This window comes from Anas platyrhynchos, chromosome 18, assembly GCF_047663525.1.
Source record: "Anas platyrhynchos isolate ZD024472 breed Pekin duck chromosome 18, IASCAAS_PekinDuck_T2T, whole genome shotgun sequence".
Taxonomy (NCBI): domain Eukaryota; kingdom Metazoa; phylum Chordata; class Aves; order Anseriformes; family Anatidae; genus Anas; species Anas platyrhynchos.
In genome coordinates, this window is record NC_092604.1 from 11,447,777 (window position 1) to 11,474,539 (window position 26,763).

The 26,763-nt window shown below is 41.1% G+C and overlaps 2 protein-coding genes across 16 annotated transcripts in view; both read left to right on the top strand.

Moving 5' to 3' along the window:
- Positions 1-16,142, top strand: part of SEC16A (SEC16 homolog A, endoplasmic reticulum export factor) — a 28,994-nt gene extending 12,852 nt beyond the window's left edge. For 5 of the 14 annotated variants that reach the window (XM_072025428.1, XM_072025434.1, XM_072025438.1 and 2 more), the window contains 26 exons: positions 86-263; positions 1,012-1,154; positions 1,940-2,001; positions 2,229-2,367; positions 2,609-2,851; positions 3,148-3,245; positions 3,932-4,013; positions 4,199-4,316; positions 4,555-4,666; positions 4,854-4,959; positions 5,307-5,447; positions 5,565-5,678; positions 6,259-6,463; positions 6,650-6,898; positions 7,547-7,635; positions 8,195-8,242; positions 8,430-8,588; positions 9,144-9,221; positions 9,387-9,443; positions 10,110-10,221; positions 10,537-10,674; positions 11,217-11,317; positions 11,738-11,812; positions 12,562-12,621; positions 13,536-13,610; positions 14,481-16,142. In XM_072025428.1, coding sequence (XP_071881529.1) covers positions 86-263; positions 1,012-1,154; positions 1,940-2,001; positions 2,229-2,367; positions 2,609-2,851; positions 3,148-3,245; positions 3,932-4,013; positions 4,199-4,316; positions 4,555-4,666; positions 4,854-4,959; positions 5,307-5,447; positions 5,565-5,678; positions 6,259-6,463; positions 6,650-6,898; positions 7,547-7,635; positions 8,195-8,242; positions 8,430-8,588; positions 9,144-9,221; positions 9,387-9,443; positions 10,110-10,221; positions 10,537-10,674; positions 11,217-11,317; positions 11,738-11,812; positions 12,562-12,621; positions 13,536-13,610; positions 14,481-14,549 — 3,051 coding nt within the window. In that variant the 3' untranslated portion in view covers positions 14,550-16,142. The remainder of the gene's footprint in view (positions 1-85; positions 264-1,011; positions 1,155-1,939; positions 2,002-2,228; positions 2,368-2,608; positions 2,852-3,147; positions 3,246-3,931; positions 4,014-4,198; positions 4,317-4,554; positions 4,667-4,853; positions 4,960-5,306; positions 5,448-5,564; positions 5,679-6,258; positions 6,464-6,649; positions 6,899-7,546; positions 7,636-8,194; positions 8,243-8,429; positions 8,589-9,143; positions 9,222-9,386; positions 9,444-10,109; positions 10,222-10,536; positions 10,675-11,216; positions 11,318-11,737; positions 11,813-12,561; positions 12,622-13,535; positions 13,611-14,480) is intronic. The other 9 variants (XM_072025430.1, XM_072025440.1, XM_072025437.1 and 6 more) reach the window with 7 other exon arrangements.
- A 309-nt stretch (positions 16,143-16,451) lies between these two features.
- On the top strand, positions 16,452-26,724 carry INPP5E (inositol polyphosphate-5-phosphatase E). Of its 2 annotated transcripts, none has more exons than XM_027470750.3 (11): positions 16,452-16,569; positions 17,270-18,340; positions 19,757-19,880; positions 20,589-20,686; positions 21,329-21,453; positions 21,609-21,728; positions 22,121-22,228; positions 22,989-23,150; positions 23,722-23,837; positions 24,064-24,200; positions 25,325-26,724. In XM_027470750.3, the coding sequence occupies exons 2-11, from the start codon at positions 17,484-17,486 to the stop codon at positions 25,455-25,457; spliced, it is 1,980 nt and encodes a 659-aa protein (XP_027326551.3). In that variant the 5' UTR covers positions 16,452-16,569; positions 17,270-17,483; the 3' UTR covers positions 25,458-26,724. The 2 variants fall into 2 exon arrangements, with proteins under 2 accessions (XP_027326551.3, XP_027326552.3); XM_027470751.3 differs by having other exon boundaries at positions 16,470-16,569; positions 17,296-18,340.
- Positions 26,725-26,763: the final 39 nt, after the last annotated feature.

Below are 26,763 nucleotides of genomic sequence, written 5' to 3' on the forward strand. Positions count from 1 at the left end.
CTTGCTGTCTTGTCATGCCTGCAGTATTGCTTGCTTTGTGTAACTTCACGCTCTCTGCTGACGACTACTAATATGATCTATTTAGAGCCAGCTGTATAGAAGTAACCATGATCTAACGGCTAATGCCTATGAAAGTACTGCACAGGCAGTGTCGCTGCATGCAGATTATACGTATGGTGGATATGCTCCTAACTTTGGTGGACAACAGCCTTTTACAGATTATGGCTACCCGACCGAAACTGGATGGTCAACTGTAGAACAAGGTATTGGCACCATCGGGGAAGGAGAAGGGAAGGGACTGTGCTTGTGAGGTTGTTTATTGGTGGTAATTCTGTTAATGTTTTGTAGTGCATGAGATCACTTTTGTGTATTTGTTAAGCCCGTTAATAGGAAAGCACTCCTATTTACAGTATGTATTCATGAACAAAGTTCTTCCCTGTTCAGCAAAAGGATAGCTTCTTGCTTGCTGAAACATGGGTATTTCACAGAACGGCAGTAGCCAGATGGTGATTGCCATTAAATATTGCAAACTTGCATTTGTAAACACTTTTTTAGATACATTTTTTAATTGCATTGTGTATGCGTCTGGGGGAATGATTAAAATTTAAGTTAAACTTCAGATTTATCCACATTTTTTTTTTACCCTTTTCCATGAGAAAACATGGTTCATCTGGAAAAGGTTTTCTAGAGTTTCTTGAAGTCATTAGCTCTTTGAAGATGTCATACGTTTATATTGAGATGTCTAAGACAAACAAGTAAATCCTCTGTATTAAAGCAATAAGTGGATTTTAGAGTTCTTTAGTCTAATTTTGTTCTTTGTGGCAAATCTTCAGAAGATCTCTGAGAATTTAATGGAACTGATTAGTTGTTGCTTATGAAGTTTAGCCAAATTGTATTTCTTTTTTTTCTCCACTAGTACTGCAGGATTGTTGAATTAAATAAATACATCAGCATGTCTATTTTGTTGCAAGTCAGGTCACTTTATCTTATTTTCTTTTCTCCCTACTTCAGCACCTTTAAGGCCCTCAACGCCTGAGAAATTTTCAGTGCCTCATCTGTGTGCTAGGTTTGGTCCTGGGGGATTCTTAATAAAAGTGCTGCCAAACCTGCCTTCAGAAGGACAGCCAGCTCTGGTTGAAATACACAGTATGGAGGTAAAGTTCATAAGCAAAAAGGAGGGTGGAGGAGTACGGGCCTTTCTTTCGGAAGGGGAGTAGGGAACTTAGGTCTGTAGCTTCCTGTGTTTCTTTAATACATCAGTGTATGTAATCTTTGTATATTTATCTATTGTGGTTTGCTCTGTAGCTGTAAGTGAAGTGGTAACTTAGCAATTCCTTTTCAATGAGAGATGACATAGGCATGGTTAGATCATCCAGCTCCTTATAATTATGTTTGGGTAAAATCCTTACTTTCTAGAAGTGCTGGAGTTTTTTGTTTGTTACTAATGTAATACTGTTCCTAGAGAGTTCATAGCCCTGCAGAGAATGTACAAGGACAAAGAACAGCTTCTTATCTTGATTGACTGGGGATTAAATATCATGTGCATATTTATATTCTTCCTATGCCTCTACAAAGAACTGCAGCACTCCAGTGATGTAAAATGTGTGTAAGGACTGATTTACGTGATGAGAGTAGGATTCATTGGTAAAATATCAGTAGAAGGAAGTAGAATGGCATGCAAACACTAGAATGGCAGCAAGAAAATTATTGAGGAGATACGAGGAATATTTTTGTATTTTGCTACAGATTGTCCCCCCCCCCAGTCAAGAAGCAGGTCTTGTAATTTATTATCCTCATGCAGGTTGCAAGCCACCATATATATTTCAAGAGCAATAGCTGTGATTATAATATAGATATGTTCGGGTTTGGTTTTTTATTCTTAAAACAAAAAAAAATTGTAGTTATAAAAAATTCTGATGGTTTATGTTTGTGTCTTTAGACTATGATGCAGCACTCTCCAGAGCAAGAAGAGATGAGAGCATTTCCTGGTCCTCTTGCTAAGTATGTCCTAACTGATTTTTTTTGAAAAATCACACTTTTGTATTTCATTTCTTCATCAAAGTTTTTATTGTCCTGCAATTGTAGATTACAGAATTTAAACTAAAATATTTGTTGTTTTTTACTTGTATAAATGGTAGGGTGAGCTTTAAATTTGTTCCTCGTGCTAGTCACAATAATGATCTGAATATTTTATATTTGCCTCATTAAATGCTTTTTTCTTCTTCCAGGGATGACACCCATAAAGTGGACGTTATTAATTTTGCACAAAATAAATCTACACAGTGCTTCAAGAATGAAAATTTAATTGACAAAGAATCTGCAAGTCTGCTTTGGGACTTCATTGTTCTGTTGTGCAGGCAGAATGGGGTATGTTTCACTGCTTGATCTTTTGTCCTTTCTAAAACCTTTTATACAGAAACTGGTATTTCTGTAGAAGTAATATGTGTATAGTGACTTACCTGTAGTGAACAGTTAATAGGTTGATGGAGCAGGTAATCTGGTCACTTGTGCTCAGAGGTGCTGATAGTTAAATCTTGTTGAAAACAACATGAAGGCAATGTTGAAATAACAGCTTTTTTTTTTTTTTTTTCCCTACTGCATATTATAGACTGTTGTGGGAACAGACTTGGCTGAACTTTTGCTCCGAGATCATAAAACAGTATGGCTTCCTGGAAAGTCCCCTAATGAAGCAAATTTGATCGATTTCACTAATGAGGCTTTGGAACAAGTAGAAGAGGAATCTGGTGAAGCTCAGCTCTCGTTTCTCACTGATAGTCTTATAACCACGATTGACACTCTTGAGAAAGAGACAGAGAGATTCAGAGAGTTGCTGCTTTATGGCCGTAAGAAGGTGAATGCTTATATCCAAATACTGTCTTATTTACTTTATTTACTTATTTTTCAAATATCTGAAAGCTCTAAGCATCAGTGAAAATCATTCTTGCTATTTGCATTGTGTATATTTCATAACACTGTGCTGCACTGATGGAGAAATGCTGTGTCCTACAGTTTATAAAATAAAGCAATTATATTTCTTGTGTTAGCACATGACAGAAACACTTTAAGTCAAAATACTACTGTAAAAAGTCGCTCTTACTGACTAGTATGTTAAGCTAACAGAGGAAACTAATTTCTGTACTAATTTAGGATGCTTTGGAATCGGCCATGAAGCATGGCTTATGGGGTCATGCTCTGCTACTTGCCAGCAAGATGGACAGCAGAACGCATGCAAGAGTTATGACCAGGTACAATTTTGCTTGTTATTGATTAATATGAAATGGTCTGCCTGTTCTGCTAAAGAGTAGTCTGGTGCTTCAGACATCTTAATCTCAAAATCATGGTATCTTTAATAGCTCATGCAGTAATTACGCTTTAATTTTACATCTGTGTTCAGTTGATTCATGTAAGCCATTGCTTTTTATTCTGAGGTCTCCAGGCCATAAGGTTAAACTTGAGAAGTTATTCTATGCACTCCTTCCATTTAAAGGATATTTTAACCACAGTAATCCACGGGCTAGTTTGACAGGCGCTGTTAGTCAGGCTTTGTGTGGAGGGAGAAAACGGGATGGCACAAAAAAACAACTGTCAACTTCTGTTGATGTGTTGGTGCATGCTTTGTCTATAGACAGATAAACTTTCTGCCTCCTGAGCTTGTGAAATCAGGTACTAAGTCTAGTCATCTGGAATGGGGAGAATCATGAGGTTTTTCCTAGCTTGGATTGGTATAAGTCAAAGTGGCAGATGCAGGTAATTAATAATGCTTTGCTTTTGGATATTACCCAGTGGGGGCAGTTGCTTATTCGATGTAATATTTTCAAGCAGCGCTTCCTTGTCTTAAAGTAAGCAAGATTAACTGTGGCTGAGTGTTCAAATACATTTTAACTGCTTACCCAATGTTTGTTGTTTGGTTTTCTGTATAATGTCTCTGTAGATTTGCCAACAGTCTCCCGATTAATGACCCTCTGCAGACTGTTTACCAGCTCATGTCTGGAAGGATGCCAGCTGCATCCACGGTAAGATTGCAGTGTGAGCTGCAGTTGAGTCTTAACGGGGTACTGCAGTGAGTAGCGTAGTTCATAACAGTAATCTTTCCACATGCTCTTCCTAGACAAATAAGTTTTGTCCTTTTTTGGGTTTAAACACTTAACCATGCAGAGCTTCGGTCACTGATTTGACTAATGAATTCTTCTAATTTTAGTGCTGTGGAGATGAGAAATGGGGAGACTGGAGGCCTCATCTAGCAATGGTGTTATCCAACTTGGCAAACAATGTGGACTTGGAATCCAGAACTATTGCAACCATGGGAGACACTCTTGGTAACTCCTGGGGGATGAACTGGTGATGATTGAAGGAAAAGCTTTCTGAAAAAAAAAAAAAATTACTCAGCACTTACACAGCAATTGCTGTGTAAAATGTAAAGCTGAACAGTTCTATTCAAGCTCCTCTGTGCTATGAGGGTATTTAAGTACAAAGCCAAAACAGTGTGGACCACTGAATTATATGGTGTGTTATCAAGACAAAATATTCTGAGTTACATCACTTATTTTTCTACAGCTTCTAAAGGATTGCTTGATGCTGCTCACTTCTGTTACCTTATGGCCCAAGTTGGTTTTGGAGTTTACACAAGGAAGACGACAAAACTTGTCCTAATTGGATCAAATCATAGGTTTGGCTTTCCTTTTTTTTTTTTTAATATCCCTTTTTGATGTCTGATGCCATGACCTTGTTCGAGGAGTTGAAGTTACTCATACTGTCTGTTTAAAAGCTACCTTTCTGACTTTATTTCTGACAGATCTGTATTTATTATATATGATCTGAATGTCAAGTAGTATTTTTCTTCTATTCCCCTATAGCTTGCCATTTTTTAAGTTTGCCACCAATGAAGCCATTCAAAGAACAGAAGCCTATGAATACGCACAGTCACTAGGAACTCAACCTGGCTGCTTGCCCAATTTCCAGGTGAAGAGATATTTCATACATTTTTGCAGCTTTTATGCGAGGTGTTCATCTCTCATATGTGCTTTATTCAGCATAGAAGATATTTTATCCATGGTAGCTGGAAATATTTATGGGTAGCATAGTGCAAGATAGCTTTTTCCCTGTTTTGTCACTTAATCTGTCTTTTTTTAAACATTTTTTATCTGTGCATTCTGAACTTTGGAATTTTAAATTCTGTTATCATATATTGCAAAAGAAAAATCTAGCAGGATTTGTTGATGCTTCTTGTAGGCAAATAATAATTTCCATTGGATGTTCCCAAGAATGTTCTCACTGCTTGATTTATTTCACCTGCTTGCGTTCCATAGGTTTTCAAATTCATCTATGCTTGCCGACTTGCTGAAATGGGACTTGCTGCTCAGGCCTTCCATTATTGTGAAGTGATTTCCAAAACTGTCCTCAAAGATCCACACTACTATTCACCTGTACTCATTGGCCAGCTAATCCAGGTAACATACGGAAGAATTAAGTGTTTGTGGCTTTATGCTGTAGGTGATAAGCTGTGGCTAATGTTGCCTTTTTTGGTTGCTGGTTAACTGAAATTTTACAATGACTTCTTTTTCTAGATGTCATCGCAACTGCGCCTGTTTGATCCACAGATAAAAGAGAAACCAGAACAAGAATCTCTTGTTGAACCTTCCTGGTTGGTAAGGCTTCGCCATGTGGATGGACAGATCAAGGTAAAGAATGTACTTTCCAACATGAACTATTCCCTTTTTAGGGTTAGTGTAAATCCAGTTTTTGAATGGCTTTATTCATATTACTAATTACAGAAACGTATAAAGTGATTACCTCATGATATAGCCATGCCATAAAATACAGGTATCATAATTCAAGATAAGTGCATTTATCACACTTTAGTGCCTTAAGATACAGTACTGAGTAGTTTAAAGGGTAGTGTATGTTACATAACAGATTTTTCTTAGTACTGTAATAATGTGAGGAGAATCACAAGGCTCATTAAGGAACTAATGCAGCAACTCCTCTTATAAGCAAGCGATCTGCTTGCCAGTAAAAAGGGAGGAGGGAGAAAAAGCAAAAATGCTGTGTGAATTAGTATAGCTAAATTGTAACAGAATGGAAAGGGAGAAATAGTTATTGAAAGAGATCCATTAGAAATGCAAAAACTGACCTAACAGTTCAATAAAACAGCAGCAACAAAAATTACAGTGTTATCACCCTAAGATTTAATTTTCTATATATTTCTTTAGTTATGAACTTAACATCTGGTAGAGTTAGTATATTTTTTTTTTTGTGCAGGGGGGTGCAATAGCTTATAACACAGACAGATCCACACCACAACAGTATCCGTGTAGCACACCAAGCTCTGAATTAGACCATACCAGTCAATATGATGGAGGAGGAGTTGGCCATGACATGGGCCCAGGCACTGAAAATGCATTGTTAGCATCCTTATTACCCAATATGTCTCAACAGATGCAAAGTGTGCAGCTGATGCCTTCAGGTTAGTGTCCCATAGCCTTCTTTATGACATTTCCTATGTTTCTTCATGAGAAAGAAAGTAAATGTTTTGGGTTTCTAATATAAGAAATCATTTAAGAGTGAAATTTAATTTCAGCATTATTTCATCTTATTCACAGAATGAAAGGTTCTGTTTAGTTACAGCTCTTAACTTTATTTTGTGCCTTAGCACCTCAGGCTATACTTGATGGGTCAGCTGCTGTGATTCCTCCTGGTGACCAGGAAGCTGTCCGAAGTGTCCCCTTCTACCCGGTGGCTTCTCAGCCTGTTGGTCCAGGCCCTGGCTTTGCACCTCCAGGGTTTTCAAATCAGTATGGAGCTGAACCATCACCGCTGTATATGGGGTCAACGCTACCACCAGGAGGGCCACCGCAAGAAACTGAATCACGGGAAGAAGAGCAGACAAATCTGGAAACAGGTCTGAAATCTTAGGAGAATTAAGTATTTTGGGGGTTAATATAAAACATCTCAATTTATAAAATAGTGAGACAAGTCTTGGGTAATTATGTTTAATAAGACAATATTAAGTTACAGAAACATCTGTGGAAAGCTTTAGTATTCATTTAGTATTGGCTTAGTTTAAAAGAGAGGTCAGAATCAGCAAGTCATGATTTAGACATAAACCAGGCAATTTTCTGTACCATGGAATTGGTGAATGCACTGCAATTGCCACTTGCTCTGTCTTGAGGGTCTGTGATTGGAGCATCAGGGATTTCTGTCTCTGGGCAGTAGCTTCTAGCACCCTGTTAATTTTTAATCCTGTGACCGCAGAACGTGACACATGAAGGCAAGGATAGATGTGTTGACAGTTGTGTTAGAGATATGAAGAACCCGGTATTGTCTCCATTCTGATGGTTGCATTGCTCACCCTGCTCTAACCTATATCTGGAACAAACAATACCTGTGCAGTAGAAACAAAAAAATCACACCAACTGCATTTCATGTTCTGTAAAAGATCAGGCTCTTAATAGCACAAAACTCATAACTAGTGAAAAACTTTACTTTAAAAGCATTTAGTTTTGTGGTTTTTTTTCCCCACTAACATAGTGTAATTTTGCTTTTTAAGGAATGCAGAGAATTCCTCCGGAGTCTCCTTCGCGAAACTCTTTCCCCGAACAGAGAGAGGAGGATTTCTACAACAGAATGGCCAGCATGGTATCTTTGTTTTATATATCTCTTTGGCATGTCAGCTGTGTTGCATGTCTTTACAATCACAAAGTGTATTGGGGGTCTGTCTTGCTCTTCATCTAGGTTTGAAGCTTAAGTTGTCTTCCCCATTCTCCTTCCCTTCATTGGAATAATTAATTCTTAACTATGCTAACAAAAGAAACGGTGATTAATGTTTGTTTTTTTTTTAATGTTAGAGTTGCTGTATGAACATTAGAAGAACAGCTGGCCTAATCTAGAGGGGGAGGGTGGAATTGCAGCAAGTGCTGTCTGGTGCAGCTTTTTTATATCTTTCCCCTTGTGGGCTGATTGGTCTGCACAGCAGTGACCTGATTTAACTTTGTATTGGATTAGTTATATGACCGTGTAATTACTTGGCCAGACATCAGCTCTTTTTTTTGGTCCCTCCTACACGTCAGAGGACATAGAAGTACCCAAATAACCAGCTTGAATGTCTTGAATAATATGGGAATTTGTAGTAGTGAATGTTGTGTCAGATATTTAGCTGCTTGCTTATTAAGCATGTCCTGGCTTTATATCTAACCAGGCACCAGGACGAAGATCCAGATCTGCATCTCAGTCTTCAGCATATATGGTATGCCATGAGCAGGCTGCTTCTTCCATTAAGTCTTTGTTCTTATTTACATTTACTTTTTACTGGTGTATTTGGATTTCTTCCTATTACTAACTTTTCAAAGAAAGAATTTGCTTAGCAAGATGGAGTGTAATCAGTTCGCTCCAGCAGTGACAGCTTTGTGCTTTCCCATGTATTTGTGATACAGGGCTATGGGCGAAGGTCACGGACAACTTCAGAGTCCTCTGCGCATTCTGTGGGACGAGAAAGATCCAACTCCGCAGCAAAACAGCCTTCTCCTTCTCCACCTGTTCCTGTAGGGAAAGAGACTAAAAAAGAAGTAAAAAAAGAGACAGCATCTAGAAAGGTAAACTTGCTAAGTGAGGTAGTTGTAGGTAGAGATTTGCGGGATGTGTGGTAACATTGTCTAGGCTTTTACAACATCTAGACATTTTTATACACCCATATTGAAGTTTGTGCTACCACTAGCTGCCTCTACATGCACTTAAGCATTGCTCCTCTGGCAGCTTGTTTTCCCTGGGAATGAATTCAGAGCAATTTCCCTTCACGTTAAAAACAAACACCTTGTCTTTCATCCAACTCCCATCCACCACAGTGGGTTTACCCCTACTTGTTTATTTTCCTCTCCTTACACCACTTCTGTGCACTGGCACCTTTTCCCCTGTTTTCTCAGGCTGCCATTTATAAGGACTAGTTTTCATTTGTGGCATATTACCTCTGAATTCTTTCTTCTATCTCTCAGAATGATACCATTTAGTTTACCTGAGGGCATCTTTCCCGGTGTTTTTTATATTACAGTTGAAGTCTCTAACAGAAAACTAATTATTGCATGAAATTCTTTTGATTTGCCTGTAAAGACAGTGTCGAGAAAATTAAATAAATAGATGTATTTATATTTTAGACCGGTGGAAACTGGTTTCGCTGGCTGATGGGGAAAGGAAAGAATGAAGCTCACCTTCCAGATGACAAAAACAAATCCGTAAGTCCACTAAATCACAAAAACGTACATCTTAATTCGTTCAGAGAGGCTTCCTGGATGACAGATGTACCTGGTTTTAACAAGTAAACAAATGTGTGTAAAACTTAATTTGTGTTTATTCCAGCTTTGTTGAACTGCTAATTTTTGGCTCTGGTTTCCCTGTAGATTGTTTGGGATGAACAGAAACAGCGCTGGGTTAATTTGGATGAACCAGAAGAAGAGGTAAAATATACTTTTACTTCTTCAAACTAAAATCTGTACTGGCTTACAATTTTACTGACTTTTACTGAATTTGGATTAAAATGTGCAACATTTTGAAGCTAAGCAACAAGTTACATATTTGTATAGTCCACATATTTATGAAACCATTTATATCTTCACGTGCTGGTGTAGATCCAGTTGTTGTGACTGAGTTTACAAAGGAATTTATTCTAAACTTAGTTCAATGCATCTCTTCATACAAGTGGATACCACCTGGAAAATAGCTTGTTAATTGATTTGCTGAAAACAGGCGAGGGGGGTGAGTGGGAGAGGGGAAGTAAAGAAGAGTTCTTAGTTCTGAAAATGTAATGCATTGGAAAGCAAGGAAAATCACCCACCCTGTCCATCCTTATTTGTCAAGAGCTATTTCAAAGCATAAGCAAATGATGAGAACCATGGTTGTAAATTTTTCCTTTTAGAGTGAATGTAGATGGGGTATCAAGATGCGTAGAAACATCTTGATGTTAGATAAGGAGTTATATGGAGTAAGATAAGAAATATTGATCCACATTGGGTATAGTGACATGCATCTTGCAATGTTTTGTGTTCTGGAGTAGGTAAGGAAAAGGAGGAAGTCAGACAGACACTCTTAGTCAATGATTTTTTTTTTTTTTGTTCTCCTGGCAGAGTAAACCTCCACCACCACCTCCAACAGGATTTCCTAAAGTTCCCCAGACTGCTCCGTCTGGGCCTGGAGGCCCACCTAGTGCCCCTGTCAACATGTTCTCCAGAAGAGCAGGTAACAGACATGGAAGACTTCACATTTTCTATTGCATAAAATATGGAGACAAAACTCTTGGCTTTTCTAGGGGTGCTTAGGAGCAGTTGGCATCTCAGTGATGTCATGGATCTGTGTCTATTTTTGGCTTTGTGCCTAACTTCTGCATTGTGATTGCTGTCACCATGACATTGTGACTTGGGTATTATTGTTTGTATCCCTGCAGCATTACTTTCTGATTCTGAAAGGCAATTAAACCAGCAGACTGTTGAAAATAGACATGGAGATGAATAACATGAGACTTATCTCTGTTATTTCCGGATTTCTCTATTTTAGCAGGAAGCAGAGCCCGTTACGTCGATGTTCTGAATCCAGGTGGAACCAAGTCGAGTGGTGCTGTTCCTGCACCAGCAGATCTGTTTGCCCCCTTGGCACCGATGCCAGTTCCTGCAAATGTCTTTGTTCCAAACTCAGGTGTGTTGTGCGTGGTAAACTTGTAAAGAGGTTATATGGTTACCTTAAAGTCACTTTTGCCAGTGTGTGCATTATGTAGCCTTTAATGAACGTTTCACGGCATTCAACCTCACTAACTCCAATCCCTTTTAAAGAGGAGTCAGTCTGGGAACTGCAGTAAAATAAATTAATAAAGCCCAGCTCTGCACTCTGCAAACAAAGGAGATTGGGGTTTTGCTTGTTTTGGTTTGGTTTATTTTGTCTTTTTTTGATTTTGGGGGGCTGATTTCTTAAAAATTGATACATTTTTACTATGTGTTGCCCTGCACCAAATTGATCTGTATAAACTGTATGCATCTCCTGATTGCAAACTTGCAAACAATACTGAGACACCTGTAGATACCGATACTGCACTCTTTAAATTGCCTTTCTTTTTTTTTTTTTATTCCCTGGAAGAAGACTGGTATTGTACAAAATCAGTTCTGCTTATGACCCTGCTTCTTATTCTTTGAAGTCAAACCTCCTGATCTGGTGTGTCTGACTAAATCCCATTTCCTTTGTAGTTCCAGGTGAACCCCAGCCGATGGAAGGGAGTGGTGCAGCAGAGCACACTCCAGCTGCAAACCAAACCAACACAGAACCTGCTGCAGCTGCTGATCCAGAGGTATGTTAAGAAGAATGTCTTGTATATATTGTTCAAACTTCTCATAAAAATGATTTAAGATTCTCAACAGTAGCATCATAGCTGCAGGATGTACAAAGCATATTGTTGTTATTACACAAACATAATCCCTATGTTTTAGTTTAAGAACTGGAGAATGGAAATACAAGTGAAAATGGAAGTAGGAAGCCCATGAAAAGTTGTACTTCCCAACTTGGCAGGACTGCACATTTTGTGTGTGCAGTATGTGTTAGAAAATGGACCAAGAGCATAGGAAGTAGCCATACGTGGTGTGTTTTCATCTGACTTCATGTATTGCAATGTTGTTTGCTACAATGGGATTAATATAGCAGAAAGGTGAAATAACACTGTAGTGAGTTACAGTAATTAAGATTTAAAAAAGAGTGCATTGTTTTTCTTTAGTATTTAAACCCTCCAATCCTTCCACCTGGATCTGGGCTTCCTGTTTCCAACCCTGATGGCTTCCAATCAGGAGAGGTAAGACTTCAAACTTGGTTCAAAGTGGTTAGTTAATGACTCGTGAAGCGTATTTTAACCATTATTTTGTAGTGCTCTTAACATGGGCCATCTAAGTGGCAAGTAACTGATTCAAGATGCAGTTGGATAGGATGCTAGGTAATCTCATCTGGTCTCGCTTTTCCTACCAAAGGTGGGACTAGATGATCTTTTTGAGGTCTCTTCCAACCTGGGTTTTTCTATAATTCTGTGATGGATGCAGATGCTTGTGACCAGGCAAGATGGTGTCACACGACTGCCTCCAAAACTGTACAGAAGAGACCTCTAAGTCCGTATGAGAAGTTCAGAGTCCTACTTTCTGTGGTGTGATCTGCTTGTTCGATATATGTAAACTTATAAAAGCCTTTTCAGAGTAAAATGTCAATAGCAGTTTAAGGATCTCTTCTTGCCTCTGTGCATGCATATAATTTCACTAATATTAAATGTGAGACACAAAGAGGAGAATAGATTGCTGTGTGCCAGGCAGAGTAACATTACCTTTATTCCTACTAAATGTTTTCTGTATCTACATAATTTTGTGCTTTAAGAAGTCCTTTTGATTTAAACTAACTTCTGGCTTTACATTTTTTTTTAACTTGAAGTTGGTTTAACCTTTGGCAGAGTGAGACTTTTATAATTAAATAAAACAACTGAAAGCTTGGGGCAGTGACATGCATGACGACTTTTTTATTTGTGTTTTTTTGTATTTGTGTGTTCTTGCTGTTTTGTAGCTTTCGCGCTCTAGTTCAATGAGTTCATTATCACGTGAAGTAAGCCAGCATTTTAATCAGGTACATGTGGCTGGCCATTCTCATTTATGTTAACGTGTTTACTTTTTCACTCTTTATTTTGCATTTGCTTAAATACTAATGCTACTTTTAGTCATTTTCCCTTCTCATTTCACAGAAATAACCTTCAAAGTGACTAATGATGCAGTGTTCCTTTTAACACTCGAACAGGGTCTTCAGACTTTTGTGTTTATGAGAATGCATGTAATCCAGGCATGCTTTTTGTTTATGTTCATGTTCCTAAGAGATTTACTTAGTAATTTTGATTAGCTCTTTCCTGGGTTACCAAACTTGTCAATTGATGTAAAAAAAAACAGCAAACAAAAAACCTCCAAACAAAGAAAAATCAACCTACCACTTCCCCAAATGACCCAATGAAACTAAACCTTGTCATTCTGCTGCTGCCAATCTCAAGTTGGTAATAATACCATTGCCTGTTTCATCTGCAAAAGCCCCTGTAGGAATTAAAGGAATGCTTCATCTCTGCTGTTCTGGGAGTACTCTGGGGTCACCGTAAAGGAGTGACACAAACTCTTTCTGGTAGTTTTTAGTAAAGCAAAACTTGACATAGAATGTTTATTTTTGGGCAAGTCCTGAGGTCTACTAACAAAAACAGAAGGTACTAATGCAGTGAAGTCGCACCAACGTCTTGTTTTGGTTTTGCATGCTTTGGATTTTCAGAGCTATTTACAGTTTATGCATGTGACATCGTTTTGCCAATTCCTACATTAAGCAAATAATATTAAAGAAATGGATGCAAACTGTACCAGCACTTTTTGCAGTTGTTACAATATGCTGCTCTGTCCATATTGTTGGCATTATTACTGTGAATATTTTCTCTGTATGACTAAGCAAATCAAGTCTGAGAGGCAGTGAAGCTCTGCAGTTCCGTAACTTCCGTATAATCTACTTTCTAGCCCGCCGCTGTACCACCTTCGGGGGGACCTTCAGCAGGAACAGTACAGTTCTACAATCCTTCTCAATTTGCACAAGTGAGTAAAGGCCTTGTTGTTACTTTGAACTAAACTATTGAACAAAAAGATAGAGACTTGTTAGCCCTGAGAGTTCAAACAAGTAATTAAATGTTGCTTGAGTAAATCAGTCATGCTGAACAATCTTGTTTTAAGTGAGCTGAGTCCACATCTACCTTTAATAAGTAACTCGGTGTGGCCTTAAATATCAGTACAAATTTTGTCTTTTTCTTCCTGGAGATTTTTACCATGTAGTTTTGTTCCTTCCCCCATCCCCAGGTGATCCTTATGGTGAGAGAATCCAGTCTGTCACGGCGTGTCCTTCTGCTCTTTTCTCTGCCTTTGTAGCATTTAAGAATTTTGCAAGATAAAATAATGGAATGAGTAGCTGCCCATTCTAGAATGTCACTGTATTTTTTCATCTGTTTTCAAACCAAGTATGAAGGGTTAAAAAGTACTGTAACAAAAGAGGCAGTCTCACTGTAGGCCAGGCAACTTTATGGAGAGGTGTGTGTACATGGAACCAGGCTCTCAGTACTGCAGGATGAGTATCTCCTGCCTTGTTGAAACCATACAGATGAGAACGATATAAAAGTGTACTATCGTGAGATTTGGTGCTTCAGCAGACCTCTTGATACGTGATTTAGCTTTGATATTCAAAACCGTCTGATGGAATGTCGACCCTCTTCATTTTTTATATGTTTTGATTTTGGTTTACTAGTTTAATCCAGACTATTGCATGTAGGGTGTTAAACATGCACATGGACCAATCTAACTCCTTTAAGCTAACAACATTGGGATCAAGACTTTACTGACAACTTCTTGTATTTTGTCTCCAGGATGGCACTTCTACAGAACGTTTTTTTGTTTATTCCTGTTACTCTTTTTCAGTCTCCTGCAGTCACTGGAAGTTCAAGGCCAGGAAGAATAGGACAGAGGAAGTATCCAACGCTGAAGTAGAATACAGTGGCTCTGCTTGGAATTCTCATTCATGTTCTGAATATATGAAGAACTATTCAATCTGATGGCACATGGTATCAGAACTAGCTGCAGTTGACAGGACAGTAATTTAATGATGGGTGATTTTTTTCATGGGTCTCCCTACTTGCACTTCATCTACATAAATCATTACCAAACATGAAATATATGTAACTTTTCCTTTTAAAGAACTGGCTAGAAATAGCTTTGCTGTGATAAAGAATAGACACAAGGGAGGAAATAGTTGCTGTCTGTTACAAAAATTATTCATAAATTGCATAGGCAATTTATTCCTTAAAATAATTTTAAACCTACTAGTGTGACTTTAAGGCATAGTTTCAGGGATTCCTTAATTTCTGAAGGATGCTCCTGTCCCATTGTGGGGGGAAAAACATGTCCACATTGTAACATAACACTCTGTGGCCTTAAGAGGACCATGCACAATTGTAATGCTTATAAAACAGGACTTGGTTTGTCAATGTATGAAATTCAAGATGTTCATCTGGGAAATGCCTCGTGCTAGTTTGTTTTTTGAAGGGGGGAGGGGGCCACAGCTCATCCAAATAAATTGACCCATATCGAATGAAAACTGTGACTGTAATCTAATACTAATTTGATTTGGATCTTATCTAGTATGTATGTAGTTTGTGGTTTAGACTACTTGTAAAGCAAATTGTATAGTCTGAAAGAAGCTCTCTGTATAATAGCTGATGCTGTACTATTTGATGAGTGAGTGTTCTTTTAAGTGCAATACGGTTACTTGCTTTCTCTCAAACTGCTGGCACTGTGTAATTAAGGTGGTAACAGCTTGAAAGTTGTCTTTTCCTCTCGAGTGCCAGAATCAGCATAATACTGTTCTTGAATTTCCATTACTAAAATAACCAAGGTCTTAAATAGCTAACAGCTGAATTTCAAACGTACTAAATGTAGATGGATTAGACCTCTACCGATGGACGTTGAAATCTATAGGATTAATATAGGAAATCTTGAAAACCATGATATGCAATGTTCATATTGACTGAAGAATCTGAATCATCTGCAAAGAGGGAAATAAACTTTAAATATTTATTAAATTGTTAGGCCATATTTTATTTAGAATTTGCCACCACACTATTTGATTTTACTTGAATTTCTGCTCATGAGTAGAAATAACGTGAATGTGAAATTGCTGGTGTTGGTCCCTGGTAGTTTTTCTTCTCCTGAATAATGTCACCTTCCTGAGATCTCGATAGCCTTACGTTTTATTCTAAAAGGGGTTGTGTGTAGCTGAAGCATAATGCTGTTTGGGGGAATCGGAAACCTTGGCGTAGTGGTCCGTACTCGATGGTCCGTACTCAATTCCAGGCACGGTGAGCAGCAGCGTGGGGTTCCTCTTCTGTGACTGAAACCTAGTCAGACACTTGGCTTCCTCTAGTTCAGCCAGGCCGCTGATTATTTTCTCCTTTCAGTAGAGACTGCCAAACATCTTTAATTCAAGAAGGCTTCCTCTGAGCTGGGAGCGGCTGTCTTTCCTAAGTGTAAGATTTGACACTGTAAATTCTTAAATAAAATATTTTGCGCTCTGGAGCACTTTCACATTTTACTACTTCTTGTGGTTTATTGCTGGGGCAAGTCGAGGGAAGCTCCGTGTGTCTCCTGAGTGCGCGGAAAGGGCTAAAAGCCCTGCTTAAAGCGAGGTGCGGAGACCGCACGGGAAGCAGTTTGCGCTTTATAAACGTTGAAATGTTACAAACCGAAGAAGTAGGCTAAGAGGAGCTTTTAATTTTTAATTTTTAAGCGAAAAAGGCTTGGTCTTGAGGTTAGCGAGCCCCCGGGGCCGCTTTTTGCCTCAGGGCCGGGCCCTGGCGGGGCGCTCCTCCGGCCTCCAGGGGGCGCTCCCGGAGCCGCGGTTGCTGCGGCCGGGCCTGGAGCAGCCGGGGCGGAGCTGGCGGGGCCCGGGCCGGCGGCAGGCGGGGGGCGCCCGGCCCCGTGAGGCGACGGCGGCGGCGGGGACCCCTCAGCGGTGAGCTCGGGTGCCGGGGGAGCGGAGAGGAGCCGGCAGAGCCCCCCCCCGAGGTCCCTGCAAGGCGCTGGGAGCCTGACGCGATATAAGAAAACCGCGCTGGGCGCTTCAGAGGGGTCGCGCCTTGGGGTGGGTGGGTTGTGGGGCTCCTCAGGTGCGATGCTCGGGGGGTGTAACGCCGAGGAGCCGGCCTGCCTGCCTGCCTTCCACCCTGCTGCTGCAGCCCTCGAGCTGCCAGGGAGGTAGCTTCAGGGTGTTAACAGCAAGGTTTGGGGTGAAATCGGGGGAGGTGGCAGCGGTGTCCCTGTGCGGAGGCTGAGGTGGAGGCTGGAAATTTCCTGGCTGGGGGCAGCCTGGAGGCTGCTTGTGCCCTGACTCACTGCACAGCGGGGCCGTCCTGAGCGTAAAAACAGCAACGCAGGGTTTTAAGGGAATTTCTAAGTTGCTTTCACGCTGACGCTTTACACAGCCTCTTCTTAAAGAAATGTGTTTGTAGCTGTGATGCCTGCGTCACCCGGGAAGTTAGTTCATTGTTCTGCTCGTGTAGAAACGACAATACCATTGGTTTCCTAACAAGGCTGTCACAAGGATTGAAACATTCTAGAATGGAGTCCTGTTGGGAGCTTGGTTCATGATTACGGACCGCTGTTTGCATCTCAGTAAATCTGTATTCTTACCCGTTTCTCTTGGAAAAATTCAGGTATTCCGCCTCTTGACATTTTGCAGACGATGCATCTGCCTGCACGTACGCCTTCCCTTCGTTCTCAGCTAAAGACCAAACTGTCTTCAAACCCCATGCCTTCCTGGCTCGGTTAAAGTGCTGTGAACCTACAGATTAAGCAAGAGGAAAGGGAGGCATGCTGTGAGTTACCCTACCTATGGAGCAGCGTCCATAGCTGGCACGCAGGAGGAGAATGAGTGCTCTAAATGGATTTTCCCAGCACTCAGGGGCATGTGTTACTCAGAGCACCGGAGGTGGAGCAGTACAGGACCTGCAGGCTAAAAAAGCTGGCAAAGCGGCGAAGAAGGAGGCCAGTGGCAATGGCGTGCTTACCTTTGAAGATCCTCGACGTGTAGACACCTCTTTAAATGAAACCATAAAGCTTCTACCGGATGAACTCAAAGCTAATATGAAAATTAAATCAGTCACCCCAAGGCCTCCTAGGAAACCCCGACTGGAGCGTGCGGCGTCTCTGGATGAGAAAAACTGGAGGAGGTGGAGGAGGTTTAGAACTAGTCAGGAAAGTCTGACAGATCCCAATGAGACGAGCTCCTCAAACGGTTCTCTGCAGGAAGCGTCCCTCAGCCCTCCCGTCAGGGGCAGAGCAACCCCCTGCAGTCAGTGTTGCGAGCCGAATTCCTTGCACAGTTCACCAGATGCCTCAGAAGCCAGTCCCATGGGGAAAAGCAGAGGAAGCACTTCGGACCTGGGGAAAAGAGCCTCCGAGATCTCCAGTGCCTTTGGTGGGCTTCTGCGCGGGAAAGCGTTTGCAGGCAGCAAACCCCGGCTGTCCCAAATAATGCCGGCTCGACCTCTGCCACCCATGGAGCTCAACGTGGCCTCTCACACGCTGAGGACAGCTAATAGGATTGACTCAGATTTTATGGATTATCGCCATTATTCTCAGCACAAGTTTGGGAGGGTGAGCAGCAGCTTGAGCGATACCAGGCTACACGGCAATGGGATGGTCTACGATAATTGCTCCACAGACTCCATGAAATCCACGTTCAGCCTGCTCACCCCCATTCGTTCCAAGGATGTCCGGAGCAGGTACGTCGCCCAGCTTCCCGTGGCAAAGCTTGCTGTTTGTGGGTAGGTACCAGCAGCCACGCAGAATCCTGCTGCTCAGGGGCAGGGAATGTCGGACTGATGGGTAAATCATAGGAGTTCTGGGTTCATTAACTTGCTTTGGTGAGTGGCAACAGTTCGAAGATGAAAAGATCAGTTCAGATACTGTATATTCTCTCCTTGGGGCTGTGTATTGTTTTTTATAAGCGAAAGTAAGATTTGCTGTCAGCTTCCTTGTAGTATTTAAGCTGTTTTGAAAGGTAGGGAGCAGTAGCTGTGCACGCCAACACTTGGGAATATATATATATATATTTTGTAATCTACAAAAAATACCTTGGGTTTGAACTGAAAATGAATTAAATTTTAATTTAGGCATTAAATTAAATTTTAATTTAATTTTAATCCCCCCACACAAATATTTTAGTTTGAAACTATCAGTGGTAGTTGCCCACACGTGCCTGCCACCGTCCTGTAAGGTGACCGTCCTCTGCAGGTGTTGAGATTTGGCTTCTAGCAAGAATAAATTATCCACTATAAACCATTTTGGTGTATCTCAGGAGCTCCTCTGCCCCAGGTTTTCCAGGAATTTCTTGAGGAAAAATGTGATTCCACTCAGATTGCTATGTGTTTGTCCGGGGTTTTCTTGCACTTCCTTCTGAAAAGCTGTCGGCATCAGGTGAGGAGCTGTGCAGGCCAGTGGGTTGTGCAGCACTGCCTAACACCATGCTGTCATCGTTACTCATGGAGCTTAAGGAAGATTAAAAATGCTTATTTAACCTGCTCTCCTTTTGCCAATACCCCTTGCTTTTGTGAGCAGCGTGGTGTCTGGAGAGGCAGGCAGTGTGAGGCAGAGCTGTCTGTGTGGAATGTGACCTCAGACTCAATAAATCACATATGAAGGGGGAAGAAGGGTTGGGAAGCATAAGTCTTTGATCACAAAACCCATGCACCGTCAGTCTCACCATCGTGCTTGTGTCCTGGCTGGTTTATGACAATTTTGCTCTCTTGTGCATGATCCACGAGCTCTCTGTAAGGGTTGTCTCTTGTTGATGAGTACTGAGATGTGAGCAGAGCGTAAGGCTTGGCACGTGGCTGAAGTGCCCTCTGCACTGGTAACCTGGAGGCATGTTGCATCTGCTTTTGGTCTTACTCTGTGCCAAGGGAATAACCAGGGCTCGGGCTCTCTTGCATTTCCCTGCAAAGTCAATTACACTAAACTATGGGTTTCTGAAAACTGCAAATGTTCTAATGAACTTTAAGCAAACAGAACAGTATATAAAGACTAAACTCTGTTTTCTTGAGCTAAATGTATATGCTTGAGATTCAAGTGTTACAAATCATCATTCCAGCTGCCATGCCATTTTCTGAGATGCTTTTTAATGGGTCTTCTGTTTGCAGAAGCTATTTGGAAGGCAGCCTTCTGGCAAACGGTGCCTTACTGGGAGCAGAAGAGCTTAGCAGATATTTCCCTGATCGGAATATTGGAATTTTTGTGGCTACCTGGAACATGCAAGGTCAGAAGGTATGTGCACATCAGGCCTCTAGAGTTCTGGCAGTGGTAGAGTTACCCCATATTTATTACAAGGGCTGGTATAATACTTTTTTCTATTCATGATGGTGTTCCTAATCAACCAGAGTTCAGTGTCTTTACCCTCTCATGTTCACCTTGGTGAGTCATTGGAGTAGGGTTCCTCAGATATTGGGTATGAAAACAGCGAGCTTCCTAGTGCTCCTCTGGCATTTTGTGGCAGCTCCATTATGCTCTGTTGCAATTAGGGTCGTGTGAAAATAGCTGATTATTTAGTACTTACAAAGAGAACATATCTGAAAAAGAGCGTGGCCTCCTGCTTACATCTTTACGTAGCACAGGAACTCAGGATTGATTCAACCCATTGATTGAGATGCTGTGCTTGGAAGAACACAAGCAACCGCTTGTGGTGTTCAATGAACAGCCCATGAACTTGGTAAAAAAAAAAAAACGCATTACAGGAAATTAAAGATGTCACAGTATCAGACCACGTGGCTGAGCTGTGGAGTGTTGGTTACTGCTGGACTGGCAGCAGTTGAAGTCTGCCTCTGGGAAGGAATATTCTCAGTATTAGCACTTAATCTATTTTTGAAGCCCAAGTTGTTTGCATATACTGTGGAATCTGTAGCTTTGCCTGGGCTCTCTGTCTACTTTTGTCATAAATCTTTGCTTTTTATTATTATTATTTGTTTTTAATAACAGGAACTTCCAGTGAATCTGGATGACTTCTTGTTACCAACAGATCCTGACTATGCCCAGGACATGTATGTCATCGGAGTTCAGGAAGGCTGTCCAGACAGGTAGCAAAAACAATGTAATGAAACATCCCTTTTTCTGTTAGCTAGTAACTTTGTTTTGAATGATTCTGGAAATATCTCAATCATATTCTCCATAAACCACCCATTTAATCTGTGAACTTTGTTGCATGAGTACCAGGGAAAATGGGTTTTAGAGGAAAATGGCACAAAATCTGTAAATATAGAACTTGGCCCTGTTTCCAGAGCAGCAAATAGAAAAACTCCTGTTCAGTGGGCTTCTGAGCCAGCTGTAACCCAGCTCACTGGCTGACTTTAAGTGTTAGCAACCTTGTACTAATTACTAGTACATTGCTCCAAATTTTCTAGACTGTCTGAGATTGACAAGCCCTACAAAAGCAGGTTGAAGCCTCGTGTCAGACCCTGCTTTTTTAGGATCTTTCCAGTGGGACTTGCTTTTCCTCAGATTTGGAAGCGCCAACTCACCAACACGCAGACCCTGCCACATGGCATACGTGGTTACAAATCGGGCTGACCAGCAGTGTTACTTTGGCAGGGGAGGTTTTGCTTATGCTTGCTTGCCTTTCTTCATGAGAGGGATTACATTGTTCTCAAAATGCTGATTTTCTTTCCTGGTTATTGTCTCTCGTGCTGTCCTTGTGATCCAGCTGTTGTTCTTTCCTGCAGAAGAGAGTGGGAGATCCGCCTGCAAGAGACACTGGGCCCCCACTATGTCATGCTCTACTCTGCTGCGCACGGAGTGCTCTACATGTCGGTCTTCATTCGAAGGGACCTGATCTGGTTCTGCTCAGGTGTGTGGTCCAGTGTGAGCTGGAGAATAGGGAGGTGAAAGGACTGCTGCCATCAGGTGTCTTGGCCTTTTCTCCAGGGCTGTCCCCCTCCTGACTTTCCTGCTCACTGTCTTTGGAGGCTTCTCTCTAACGGCAGCTTCTCTTTCTCCTTCCAGAAGTGGAATATGCCACGGTGACAACTCGAATCGTATCTCAGATCAAAACCAAGGGAGCTCTGGGAATCTGCTTCACGTTTTTTGGGACCTCCTTTCTCTTCATTACCTCCCACTTCACATGTGAGATGCTTACAGTCTTGGTAGAAGTGTCCTGACTGAGGGTGGAGGGAGGTTGATATACAAAAGTAAAAAAGCTGCAGGGGGATACAGGAACCAGACAGACCAAGTTAAAGCTTGGGGCTGCTGAGAAAACAGTAAGGTATGGGAGATTTTTTGGTAGCAAACTTGAAAAGGAACTATTGAGAAAAACAAAAATGAACTCTATTAATTTGTATTCCTTTTTCCACACTTTCTGCTGTTATTTTTTAAGTCTGTGTGCTCCCTGGGTCAGTGTTCCATTTAACGTGTGGAACATGTCTGATCTCCATCGAAAGATGCTGCTGTTGTAATCAGATATGGTAATTAAATGAAAACGATGCATCGTTGCCAGTAGTGGGCTTTTGGTTTTTCAGCTGGAGACAGTAAGGTGAATGAGAGGAAGCTGGACTACAATAAAACCATCCAAGCACTTACACTTCCCGAGAATGTTCCGGACACAAATCCGTATCGATCCAGCTCTAGTAAGTGTGAAAACATTCTGGTGTTATGAGCCCAAATGAACAGAGTTAGTGTAGAGTGAAAGAGTGCATGAAGGAAGAGAGAATAGGACTGCTTATTTGAGGCAGTAGATAAAACAAAAGACCACGTCTTTTTGTGTGAGGATGGTGTTTGTTCCCATTATTATTTTTTTTTATTTGAGCTGGAGCTTAATCTTTTGGGATATTGGAGACAAAAAGTTGAAGGGGAGGAGAACTTTCAAAAGGCATTTTAATGTGATATATTGTTTCTCAGAAAAGCAGTAACATAATGTTGCTGTTATCTTGATAAATCTGTGTTTCACTTTTTTGTGATTTCTGTAGCTAGTAGAAATTGACTTTATTTCAAGACTTATAGAAAGAACATTATTTCAGTTTGCATATATTACATGTCAATATATTGTTTGCCCTCTTCCATTATTGTTTCTTAATACCGTGTTGTTAATTCGATGGTCGCAGGCAGAAAACATGCTCAAGTATTGTATCTCTTGTTAATAAAAAAGAAATAATTGGTGTCTGTTCCTTGAACATACCCAGCAGTACTTGGTTAACTGTGCATCGTACAGTTCCCATTTCTAAAGAATTAAGAGAGTTTAATTTCAATGAGCATGTAGCTATATCAGATATCCTAATTTACTTAAAAACTCAAAGTGAGATTCAGGGATTTTTGGGGAGATTTTTTTCTGGTTTTGGAACTTTTCAGAGTGTTCACCTTTATGCTGATGCTTCTGCCTTGAACTTGCAGGTGATGTCACAACTCGGTTTGATGAAGTGTTCTGGTTTGGTGACTTCAATTTCCGACTAAATAAGGATCGTGAAACTGTGGATTCCATCTTGAACCAGAACCCAGAAACAGGCGTGTCCAAACTCCTGGCATATGACCAGCTTACCAGTGAAATGAGTAGAGGTGAGCAACAACTGTTTTTCTCCCCAGTCTCCAGGAACAAAGATTCCTACACACAGAAGTAGTTACAGCCAGGTTCCTATTTCCTAAAGACCTTCACTGCTATTTGTTAAGATCTCTAAAAAGAGAACTCAAATGCTGTCGAATCCAGTGGCAGTCTATTAAAGGGAATTCTGCATTTTGCTGTGTACCTTGTGTAATCTCCTGGGCTATTTATTGCTTTGTTTTATCCTGATGCCCTTGTAAGCTGGACTTCATTCTCTCACAGCACCTAGGGCGTTTAGATTTGAAAAGGCAGCATATGCAAAGCATTGGGAGCTTTCAGGGGAAGGGGAAGTGCATACACCAAGTGTTGTTTGTTTAAATAGCAACAGACTAGCTCTTCATTCTCACTGTGTAAGAACTTGGAACCTCCTACCTTTCCAGAGCCCAGGCCCAGGTTTCTATAGTCACTAATGTACATGCCTGCAGTTGCCAGCCAGCATTAGTTCAACAGTGTCAAAGAAGTGCAGAAAGTGTGCCAGGTTGATGGAAGGAGTTTTCTTGTTCATGCTGTTCTCCCCCTACCATACAGGGTCTATTTTCAAAGGATTCCAAGAGGCTGACATTCGTTTCCGTCCTTCCTACAAGTTTGACATAGGAAAAGACAGCTATGACACCACCTCCAAACAACGGACTCCTTCCTACACAGTAAGAGATGATTTGGGAGCAGTGTGCTTGGAGGGGCTGCTCAGGCTCTTACCTGCCTCCAGAGGGGATTCTCACATGCAGTAAAAAGCTGCCTTGGATATGTTCCCTGCAGCAGTTGGTCTGCAGGACATGCGGCCATGCTGGCATTTTTGAACCAGTGCTTCTCTTCAGCACAGATGTGCAAAGGGAGTTACCATCAGTTTCTTCTCTCTTTTCTGTCCCCCAGGATCGAGTAGTGTTCCGCAGTCGGTACAGAGATGACATCCATGCTGTCAAGTACTCATCGTGTCCTGTGATCAAAACTTCGGACCATCGGCCTGTGTTTGCGTTGTTCCGTGTGAAAGTGAGGCCTGGCAGAGACAAGTAAGTACCTGCTTATGCTGTTCTTTGCACATGACTGCAGTGACCCGAAGACATGCTGCTTTTCAGAGTTTGTCCCCTCAGGGACTTTCAGGGATTCGGTGTTCTTCCTGAAATAGAGTTAATCCCCTGCAGCTCCCTGTAGCATGTTTGGTTTTTTTTACCCAACACAGTGTCAGTGCTCAGAGCAGTAATAGTGCTTAAGCCTTGTCCTGACATCAGAAATCCTTGCTGCCAGGTCCCTTAATTCTCCTGAGGGAGATAATTGGAATCTACTGCAATTGACTGTGACTCTGCGTTTTATCTGAGATGCAGCTCTCTGCTTTTCCTATTAGCATGGATAACTTTCATCTTCTATTCCTCTTTCCCTTTTTGGGGTCAGTGCTGTTTGCACTCCCCAGTGGTGGTTGCATTTCAACATACCTATGTGCCAGTGGAGAATTTTGAGATCCTCTGTTTTAATTCATATTCCACTGTTGGCTGCTGTGCTAGTAGAACTTAGAAAATTTAGTGAAGTCACTGAAATTTAGTTTGCCACTTTTTTGTGAGTAGCACGCTCAAGAATTTCAAAAGCCGAGTATCTAGAAAATCATGGATTCTCAGAGCACTTGATCAGCAGTGTAATTAGAATTGGATTTTTTGTTTGTTTACGGATATGAAATATCTGTAAGTATTGCAGAGGGTGGGCTGCTTGGATTTCCGTCTGGCCTGTGCAGAACAGAGCTGGTGTTGTACAGGAACCATACGAGTGAGGGCACCAGGTTTACAATAAGCTAGTTTAGCTTTGGACCAAGTATTGGTTTTGTTTTAGAGACATAAACAATGCCCTCTATCTATATCTCTTATGAATGCAGGCATTTTCATGCTTAAGTTGAAAGTACATTTGCCTTCTATGACCAATATGTTCTTCAATTAAATTTATAGTGAAGAACTTTGTTTCATTTATTTTCTCCCACAGCAGCAATATCTGAATATCTGAATACCTCAAAAAGGTAAAAATAAAATAATAATAATAAAAAAAAAAAAATCTGGACTTTGTTGTATGAACTAGTTGAACAGTGTTGGGCAAACGGGGATGTATTTGTGCCTTTTCTAATTGCTTGTGTTTATGTTCTGGAATACTGTAGTATTCCACTTGCTGCAGGGCAGTTTGACAGAGAGCTCTACTTAATCGGAATCAAGAGGCGGATTACAAGGGACGTTCAGAATCGACGAGTGCAAAAGGACCAAAAATCCAGCAGCATATGTAGCATTTCCTGAGCTGAAAACTGCGACGCTTGTGTTAGAGGTACCCGGAAAGAAGATTTCAGGCCACGGCAAAATCTGCAGGGAATTGTCTGCCTAAGCACCTCTGGCAGTTGCTGTGGCTTGTGGAGAAAGTCTTAAATCTCATCCTGGATTCATTTGCATGAGCTAATCCATATAGCTCAAGTGCTTTTGCTGAAGAAAATGGAGTCAGTTATTTAGGACATCCATTCCAACAGATGCAACTGATTTATTTTTAACCATGCTGTCTTTGGAAGCAACCAGATGCAGTCTCTTGGTTCTAAGGTAACTCCACACAGGATGTACAGCTCTTGGAATTGGCATGACTGGGGGCAGGGGACCTAAGAAAAACCCGCAGAAAGGCAAACGTTTTGTTTTGTCTGTTTGATTTGGTCTGGTAAGCCCACACAGGTTGTGGGGTTGTTCTTTTTTTCCTTATCTGTAGCCAAATGTGCAGTATTCTGTCAATGCGTAATGGGGACCAGTCAGGGGACTTGGGCCATTTTGTGTCAGGATGGTGCTCCTGTGCAGGGCTTTTTGGTCCTCTACAGCAAGATCTGTGTGAATGTACCACTGTACGTTCAAGGTGTGTAAACATTTGCCTTTTTTAATAATTATTCCATAGGCCTTCTGTTGGGGAGGGAGGGTAAATATCAATCTCTTGCACCCTATCTTTGGCTGTTGAGATTGCTTGAGGCAATCCTGTCTTTAAATAGTTTCCCCTCCGCAGGGGTGATAAAACACTACCTGCCTTCAGCAGCAGGATGCTTGAAGTAAAAACAAGGGTTTAAATACAGCTACTGCATAATGCTCCACCAAAATGGTTCGAGATGTTAACTGAGTACCAAGGATGGATGCAGAGAAACTGCAGCAAGTGAAATCAGTGCAATTTGTTACCTCTGATGAGTTACATTTCCTTTATTTGTCCCCATTCAGTGAACTGTGAATAACTTGCTCTTTTCCAAGTAGTGTTGTTTAAAGGCTAAAGATACCCCATGGACCAGTGTGGCACTGGTAAAATGTAAGTACAGCTAATTCTTAAAGTCTTTATAGGTACAGATTGGCTGGATCATAATCACCTCGGTACATAACACCATGCAAACAATTGGGAGGAAGTGCTGCTAACTATGCAACCTGTCCAAGACAGAGCTTCTGTTCTGCGGTACAAACATTTATGGCACTGACTTGTCTGTAGCCATCAGAGATTTGGATTTCCTTTCTTTTTTAAAGGAATATAAATAAATTACTATGGTACCTTCAATGAGAGCCAGGTCTTATTGCAGGGCATTGTGACTCTGAT

Coding starts and splice junctions, on each gene's coding strand:
- INPP5E (XM_027470750.3), top strand. CDS start 17,484: ATGAGTGCTCTAAATGGATTTTCCCAGCACTCAGGGGCATGTGTTACT. Junction 22,229..22,988: donor TCCGTATCGATCCAGCTCTA/GTAAGTGTGAAA, acceptor TTGAACTTGCAG/GTGATGTCACAACTCGGTTT. Junction 23,838..24,063: donor AACGGACTCCTTCCTACACA/GTAAGAGATGAT, acceptor TCTGTCCCCCAG/GATCGAGTAGTGTTCCGCAG.